The 8913-nt window shown below is 49.5% G+C and overlaps 1 protein-coding gene across 1 annotated transcript; it reads right to left on the bottom strand.

The window, feature by feature from the left end:
* Nucleotides 1–4035: 4035 nt before the first annotated feature.
* Nucleotides 4036–8521, bottom strand: LOC124703555 (mitogen-activated protein kinase kinase kinase 3-like). The gene is made up of 11 exons (XM_047235772.1): nucleotides 8087–8521; nucleotides 6637–7104; nucleotides 6447–6534; nucleotides 6294–6356; nucleotides 5874–6034; nucleotides 5691–5766; nucleotides 5548–5607; nucleotides 5365–5472; nucleotides 5039–5275; nucleotides 4606–4736; nucleotides 4036–4519 (listed from the first exon to the last, which is right to left on the bottom strand). The coding sequence occupies exons 1-11, from the start codon at nucleotides 8416–8418 to the stop codon at nucleotides 4264–4266; spliced, it is 1980 nt and encodes a 659-aa protein (XP_047091728.1). The 5' UTR covers nucleotides 8419–8521; the 3' UTR covers nucleotides 4036–4263.
* Nucleotides 8522–8913: the final 392 nt, after the last annotated feature.

The following is an 8913-nucleotide window of genomic DNA, read 5'->3' on the forward strand; positions in this document are numbered from 1 at the left end:
CGTGATCCTTTAGAATGAGCTGCATGGCGCTGTTTGGCCCAGTATAGGACGGCTCTGGCGACGGGTCATGCGTTTCCTCGCTCACAGTGGGTTTCTCCCGGCCCACCAGAGGGCAAACCATCTCCGAACTGACTTGAGCTGGGCCGGGCCTCAATGGCGCCTGGGCCTTCTCCATGAAATAGAGAACGAGCTCCATGTATCTATTTATGTGAAAGTTAAAAAAATCATATTATAAAGTTTTAAAAGTTCTGAAACAAATTTTGTAGGTAGTCATCAATTTATATAAGCATGTAAAATCTCATTACAAAATATTATGTATTAGAGGCTACACAAAAATAATAAAAGTATGGATTTGAGAATATGATCTGAGAATAGCGAACACATTTTCAGAACTTTGTTGCTATGATTTGTTCATGTATGAAATGTCAATGAATAGGAAGTGAACAAGAGTCTGTTATCGCTTCTATGTTTTATGTTCTAAAATATTTATTCTTCATTCGTTCGATCACACCTCAGGATGCACTGTTGTGTGTCTTTAAAATATAAGCATTTTTAGAAAGTACCTGTTTCTTATGAGATTTTCCATGATTCAGACTTGTTTCAGGTTTTTTCAGACTTTCTAGATATACTTTGGCGCCCAAGCCTAACTCGGACAATATACCTTGGGCCGAGCTTCCCAGGCCCAGGCCTATTCTAAATTCTAAAGGGCTCAGATCATCCAAAAATTCTACAAAGTCTCTTTGGATAAGAGGCAAGCGGGGAAAGGGAAAATTCTACAAAGTTGAAGAACTGCGCGCATTAGGCACCGGTAATCTATACCTAATAATAAAGGAGCTAAGGTTTCTGCCAAAATTTTCGTCCAACTTTTTATTGGACCGTTTTACCCTCCCACCAAATCGCATATAACACTCTAATGCCATGGTACCGGTTCACCGAACCTCATGTCGCATGCAGCTCTCCCTAGCGGCTCTCTTGGTCGCGTGAACTGTCCCGCTGGCCCATGTGATCGCTTCTGTGAACTTTCCCGCTGGCCCATGTGTAAAACGGCCCAATGCAGGAGGAACCAATCAGTTCGTTCGTAATTCAATTTCTGGGTACGAAGCTTCGTTTCCTTTGATTAGTCCCACCTCGATATGGTGCACGAAATCTTACCTATTTATATACGCCAGGCTGCAAGGAATCAGCAAGTTGCCTCAGAAATAAAATAAGCATATGCTGATGTCTGTCCCGAAGAGAGATCGCCGTGAGCTGGCCCCATGCATATGCATGTCCCGACCACAGAGAGCGCGCCATGAGCTGTAGCCGAGACGCCTTACGAGAGAGGACGATTGAGAGGATCAATGGCCGCCGTCGCAGCCGGCCATAATCGCCGGCAAAGATACCCAGCCTGAGCGCCACCCCCGCAGCCGGGCATTTGGGACCCCCACGGCGGACACTCTGCGCGCTGCCCCAGCTGAACAGTGAACACACGACCATGAAAAAGTGCACACCTTCCGGTAGAGGGTCTGAGTAGCCTCCTGCCTGCACGGACTCGGCCGCAGCTCCGTCAGAACCTCAGGCAGCGAACATATTTGATCAGTAAACCACGTTGTACCTTGATCCAATGGCTCAATCCCATGTACTCCCATATAATTTGATCAGGAGTAGAGTTTAATTTCTGAAACCCGTCTCTAAATCTAGCTAAGTGTTTTCCTCTACATGGTGACATTTTCAGAAATTGATTCTGACAAGTCACAATGATTATTTTCATGGTTTTCTCAATATTTTTTTTTTGATTATTTCCATGTTGAAATAAAAGCGAAAAAATTTGACACTGCTGTATGACTTCACCGCTAGCATGATATGTTGGAGGGGATAATGGAAAACAACAATTTAAAGAGCTGCTTGTTTGGACCAATCGATTTGGGGCAAAATTTGGCATGTGCAAATTTTACATTCATTTTTTTGTTGCAACGCACGAGCTTATTTGGAGATTGGTAGCAAAACAAGAAAAGTGTCGGTGGCGGTGGTGGTGGTCACTCGGGTCCCTCTTTCCAGCAGGCTTGTGCTCACCCGATGGATCTTCTGTGGTGCAAGAGGGGGTAGCCAGGGTGTGTTGCGGCGGATGGAGACGTCGAGGACGACGAGCAGCGACCGGAAATAGAGGAGCTGTCGATGTTCGGCATCGGCCGATGAAGGGGGTTGTGCAGGACTGGAGCAGACGAGGGTGCGGCAAGGCGTGGCGGGAGGCTGGTACGTCGAAGCAGAGCACTAACCTGTGACGGAGAGAAGCGTGTGAGTGTGTGCTGAGCGAATGTAGTGGAATGAGGATAAGGGATGAGGGATTCGAGTGCATGGAACGACCGGACCAATCGATCAATTGCTCATGTGGAGTGTGGGCCTTCGTTGGGTATTATACTGGCAACAAATTGGCGTATACATCAAACCAGTTTAAACCCGATGCAACGCACGGGCACTTTTGCTAGTCCCAGACTTACGGAGAGATTGGGTTACGGAAACCATACGGGCCAACGTGGGTTGCATTCGTTGGCGCACGAGTAGTGATCAGAACGCCGAAGGTAGGCAACGCTCTCTATCTGCGTGTCCATTAACGGTGGTACTTCCCGGCGGCGCGCGGGCGCGGGCAATGCGGCTGCTCACAAGGTGTTCGATGGAATGCGGCGCTAAGCTGAAGTCAGTGCTGCGCACGGATGGGGTCCCCCGCGCGCTCTCGCCGAGCGGGTCAGGTCGGCGCAGCGGCACAAGAAGTATCCATTTCTTGGCTGGTCCGCCCTCCGAGGACGAGCGAGAGTACGCTCCGCCGCCGCGGGGCTGGTACCCGGCCGCCTACGCCAGGCTGCTCCGGCTCGCGGGGTCGCTGCGGGGAGTCGAGGTCGCGGACGGCTACCTGCGGCACGCCGCCGCGGGATCCCTCGTCACCGACTCGCGCGCCGTCGACCGGATGGAGCACTTCGAGGCGCTCGCGGGCGAGTTCGCCGCGACCCGGCGCGGGCCGCCGCTCAAGGCGACGGCGCTGAGCTCGCTGACCAAGGTGTGCGACGTGCTCGGCGTGTCGGCGCAGCGGAGGAAGAACGTGCGGCTCACCGTGTGCCCGCAGGTGACGCAGCACCACGTCTGGCGCGGCGCGCTCGAGGAGGTGCTCAGGGACCTCCGGGAAGACATGGGCGCGCTGGATGCCCCGTCCCCGGCGACCCAGATGGCCGAACAGATCGCGTCGGCCTGCGCCACGTTCCTGTCGGACACCGCGGACGCGGCGACGTCCTCCTCGCCGGCATGGATGCGCCCGACGCCGTACAGGAAACCCGCGCCGGCACGGGCCAAGACATGGCAAGAAGTGCTGGACATGTTCACGGACCTGGCCAAGTTCCTCGCGACTGACACGCGGCTAGCCGGACATGCCCAGAAGGTGGAGGCCATGAAGGAGGGGCTGTACCAGATACACGACATCATCGTCGAGAGGGGCATCGCCTTCAAGGAGGCGCGCCACCAGGACTGCCTGGTGCAGAGGAACCTGTCCAAGAACCTGGGCCACTCGTCCCGGGGCCTCTACACGCTGCTGCTCTTCTACCTCTATGGCACAGTCCGGGACATCGAGGTGTATATCGGCAAGTGCCTCTCCGGCAAGGATGGCAAGAATGTCACCGTGCAAGCCGTGAAATTCCTCATCAATGGCGATGAACTTGCGGTCCAGAGTGGCATCAAGCAGCTGAGCCGTGCTCTCGGTGTCTTAAAGTTTGTGTGGGAGGCGGCAAATACCGACATTGTGACTACCGAGTACAGTGGCAAAGATTTCGTCGTCAAGAAAGACAACGGTGTGAAGGGAGTGTTGAAGCTGCAAGGGCATCTGTGGGGGCTTGGTGTTGAAGAGAAGACAGTGACATACAGAGGGAATGTGTTCCATGTGCATCAGATACGACTGCCCTGATTTCCCATATTCGCAACATCCTATATATGTAAGTCATCAAGCTTCTCAAGATTAGCAGAAACCTGTACTCATTCAAAATTGATCATACAAGGACACAACAGATACAGGTATAACCTGAAATGCTACTCTCTTTCTTGAACAAAAATGCTACAGTATTTCTTTTCACTAGATCTCGTTGCGTGAATTTGTACAAGGACGAGGCAACTGTATCCTGACTCCTGAGGGGAAGATACATGCAGAAAGGGAGAAAAAGAAAAAAGAGACCCCTTAGGTTCTAACACCATAACCGAGGGAATATCTTCTCTTCCAGTATAAAGAACATGTACGGTTTGGAATTTCTATAATCTTCTTGGAGAATCAAATGTTTGTGTTATTTTCCGTTGAGGGATTTCGAGCCATGGATCTGAAAGATAGTTGCTTGCTCGAGTAGGGTAAAGTGCATTGTTGATAGGGCTGTAGTTGGCTGCTCCCGCTGAATATGCTGGATGAGGAGGTGAGGGCAAGCAACTTCTATTTGATTGCTTGTACTGCCGCGGCGGGCTACCGCACGGCGACACGGGCAGGGACATGTTCATCCGTATATTGGATGCATTGCTGAACAAGCCAGATTTACATATTTAGACAATCTAAGAGATGCAATTTTATCATATTTTTAGCAAAAGTGGTAAAAGAGAACATACATAGCAGAAATCCTGCGAGTGGATATCGCTGGAATGGAAGCTGCTGTCATTGGCAAGTTTCTCATCCCGAGATTAGTATCCCGCAGAGGTGATAAGCTTCTGTAGGATGATAACGCGACGTTTGTCTTTACCTGAAACATAATCATAGCGGTGAGAAATTAAAGGACACCACACTCAGTCTTGGGGTTAACCAATATGACAGATAATGGCCATCTAGCTTAACTGGTTATCATACAAATGTACAATCATCGGAAATAAGTGACTCGAATTTGTCTAGATTCGCATGTATCTACACACTAAAACGTGTCTAGATACATGCCAATCTAGACAAATCCGACGTGTGTAGATACATGCGATCTAGACAAATTTGAGTCACTTATTTCCAGACGGAGGGAATAATATTGATCACGCTGGTCATAGACTGTAGATGTACCGTGGTTTTGTTGCCATCGCTGGAAGTTGGAAACATATCCCTAGTAATGCCAGACCTGGAGCTCCTAACTGAAGCTTGGTCTTTGACCCAAGGATGTTCTATTAATTGAGCAGCAGTTGGACGCGCAGCAGGATCACGCTGCAAGCAGAGTTTCAGAAAGTTTTTTGCTTCAGAAGAAAGATGATCTGGGATATCAGGTATGTCTTTGCTGTTTCCTATTTTGAATATTGCAGCAACCTGTGACATTAATTGCAATAGCTTAGCAGACAGTCATCAGAAAGACAACCACCATAACCATGAAAAAAAAATCATGGCAACAAACTCACCCCTTCGTACTGACTCCAAGGAGGCCTTGCAGTTGCCATCTCAAGAATGGTGCAGCCAAGGCTCCAAATGTCCACTGAAAGGCTATATCCGTTGGTATTCATGATAACCTGGGAAATAAATGGACATCAGGTGATGTTCAACTTACAAGGGAGAATACACATGAAAATTACAGTACACTTTACCTCTGGAGCCATCCAGTAGGGGCTTCCTTTGAAGGATTTGATAGATGTGTATGCTGATATCTGTATAAATATAAAAATACTCAATAATGATATTTATATAAATAAAAGAAATTTCATATCGTTGGCACGGTATTAGTACTTACATGCTTGGCCATGCCGAAATCTGCAAGTTTAATGTCACCGTTAGGATCTACAAGTATATTCGCTCCTTTGATATCTCTGTGAGGAAGGTAAGCTTTAGTCCATAAGAATTAACAAATAGAAGCAGTTTTATAAAAGGAAAGGACTGCCATCCTATCCTATGAACTTTGGTGACTTTCCAATACCTGTGCACTGTTTTCCGCCCATGCAAGTATGCAAGGCCAGAAAGGATCTGCGCAGTGTAATTCCGGAGGACTGTCTCCCCAAGTGGACCATATTCTTGAAGCAACTTATGTATAGAGCCCCCAGAAACAAACTCAAGATAAACTGAGAGTGTCTCAGTCGACTGCATTGCAATATAAAACATATTCAGGCAACATAAAAAAAATGTAGCAAATAAAGTATAACTCTTCAGAATTTACACCACAGTGGTTTACTGCTTTATGAGTAGGAACGAATATGTTCCAGTTTTTCTAAAATTTGCAGCACCTCCTAAGTTTCAGATAACAGATTGTAATGACTGTGATTGCTGAGGTAGCTTGTGATGTAATTACATGTTCAAGACTAGATCACAGTAAGATTATCATTTCTTCTTTTGTACTAACCAGTTCGCTGCCGTAGTACTGCACAATGTTTGGATGCGAAAGCTGATTCAGAAGCAACATTTCCTGTCCATAAGGAGCAGCGTCAGTATGAAAAAACTAACACTCCTCCATGAGATTGATGCTAACTAATCAAATATGCTCTGAAGATGGTACCTGATTTAGCTGCCTCAGACACTCTTTGGAGTTCGAATCATCAGCAATAACCTTGACCTCTTTAATTGCACACATTTGGCCGCCTTCACTGCATTACGTTTAGAGTGGCAATTTAGTATAGTGTAGAAAGGAAAGATTCAGCTACTGGGCAGGGGGAGAAAAATAAAATTCTATGGATAGAAGTAAGCACCTGTTGAATCCGAGGTATACTTGCCCAAACGTACCACTGCCTAACAACTTCCCCTTCTTCCACTGCGAATGAAGGGACCGAGATGATGAGCACGGGGTGCCTGGAGGAAGAGGAAGCGGGTGCGCAGAGCTTGAGCTTGAGCTCCGTGAATCATCCTGCCATCCAGTAGGGGATCCAGGGCATTGCCCGAACGCTCTTGAATGCACAGGCGAGGCTGGACAGTGTTGGCCTCTCGAGCTAGGGGGAGAGCTCGGCATCCGTGTAGGGAACACAATCTCTGTCGATTTTCGACCACGGCAGTAGGTCGTCTGATCGTTTGAAAGATCCAAAGTGTTGAGCTGAAATTCTTTCCTTGGAGAAACAGAGGCTTCAGACGATCTGTTATTATGCTCCGAAACCTGATGGTTATTTGTGACTAAGCGCCCTTCTTCTAGCACAAGGCTTTGCTTCCGAGAATCAATCGCCAGCCTGTTAAATTAGTCATGAAGATCAGGCATCAGTTGAAATGCAAATCTATGGAACCAATAACCTGACAGGAACTGTTTGTTTAACGATCCTAGAGGTATCATAGTTATCTTAAAACAATCATTGGGATCGAAAGTATCTCCCCAAGTAATATTCTTCACTCCAAATAAATAGAAAAAGTCAACAAGTATCGGCTGCCATGCTTGTAGGACACGGCTATAACTTTTTTTGGATTAATTTGCACATCAGCAGTTTCAGATGAGATTGGGAAATCGGCAGCTGGAACTGCCCAGAAATTTAAAATAGTATAAAATATTGCCGTCAAGGCAGCACTAATCCAGTGCCAATGGAGATCCAAACGAAAAGGATACAGAGTTGCAAGGAAGAATACAGCTTCTCATCTCTGTTAGTAACAGCAAAATTAACCAATCAAAGGAAGCCCAGGCAATAGCCATATGATTTTCTAAGATAGAGGAATCAAGGATTCAAGAAGATCCAGCTTTTGCTGAGAGGCTTAACAAAAAGATGCTGGTTGGCGCCACTGGCTAACTGGGTTGCAGAATCCGGTTCGAATTCGATTCATTCTTTCGAATTAAACCATGAGCACGAACACACAACTTTTCGGGAGAAAAGCCAGACAAACATGAGAGTTGCAGCTCCAAACACGGCAACCAGAAAAACTAAATCTCGAAACCCGAACAGACGTCAAGAACAGCAAATATTCACCTTCAATTGCCCAGTAAATTGCTTTTTTTTTTTGAAGTTTTGCGCAAATCACTCCCAGCCTTGAACAAAACTAAACAATTCAGCAGAGTAGCAGCTAGCCCCGGAAACGAAAGCTTTACAGCGAGAATTGCGCACGAGCGCAGCAGCAAAAGCCGAAACTTTAGGCTCCGCGTGAACCAACCAAACCAACCATCTAATACCGGCAGATAAACCAACCACTCTGCTGTACCAGTACGTCGCTGCCTGTGCTGTGACGTACCTGTAGAACCCGAGATCCGGCGGCTCGTCGGAGGCGGCCGAGGAGCCGAGGGACGAGCTGCCGGCGCTGGACGTGGACCCGGACGCGGAGGTGGAGGGCAGGGGCGACGGCAGGGACGCCGGGCGCGGCAGCGGGTGCCCGACCGCCCGCAGCTGCTGCTGCTGCTTCCCGCGGCCTTCCCTGGCGATGAGCGCCTCGTCGAAGCTGCTGGCCTTCTTGTTCTTGCTCTTGTCCCTCCCTACCGCCGAGGCCGGGACAGAGCCGCCGGGCGACGGCGGGTCCGGGGCCTTGGTCCTGGCCGTCCTGCCCTTGCCCTTCCACCACGCCGGCATCCTGGCCGCCGTGCAGCGCTCGTTGGGCACGCAGAGGTAGATGATGATGAGGGGGAGGGGAGCGAAATGGGTATCGTCGTCGAGGGATGGAGACAGAGAGGCGTACACGCGCGAGAGGAGAGGAGGAGGAGAGAGAGCGGGGGGAGTCTTGTAACGACCGGGGTCCCGTCGGCGGGCCCCACGCGCGGCGCTGCTCTGCTCGGGCGGGCCCACCTGCGCTGCGCAGCCGCCGCTGGCTCGGCTCGGCCTGAAGCTGTACGCGTGCGTAGGCGTAGCGTTCATTTGTCTCCTGCCTGGAAGCTCTACACGTAGGCGGTAGGCGTCTCAAGGATGAGCCACCACAACGGATGTGCGCGAGTGAGCTGTGGGACCGGGCTGTTGCTGGGGCGGCTGCTGGCAGGTGGGTCCGAGTTGCTAGTGAGGTGGTGGGGTCGGCACACACGGTGGTGGCGTGGACGTGGCTGTGACGTGCTGGGTGGGGCCGACAGGGACGCG

Source organism: Lolium rigidum, chromosome 3 (genome assembly GCF_022539505.1).
Source record: "Lolium rigidum isolate FL_2022 chromosome 3, APGP_CSIRO_Lrig_0.1, whole genome shotgun sequence".
In the NCBI taxonomy this organism is placed as follows: domain Eukaryota; kingdom Viridiplantae; phylum Streptophyta; class Magnoliopsida; order Poales; family Poaceae; genus Lolium; species Lolium rigidum.

Excerpts from the sequence above, each read along its gene's own strand:
- LOC124703555 (XM_047235772.1), bottom strand. The coding sequence starts at position 8,418 with ATGCCGGCGTGGTGGAAGGGCAAGGGCAGGACGGCCAGGACCAAGGCC. Across the intron at positions 6,035-6,293 it reads AGTACTACGGCAGCGAACTG|TCGACTGAGACACTCTCAGT; the intron begins GTTAGTACAAAA and ends ATTGCAATGCAG. Across the intron at positions 5,767-5,873 it reads GGGCGGAAAACAGTGCACAG|AGATATCAAAGGAGCGAATA; the intron begins GTATTGGAAAGT and ends CCTTCCTCACAG.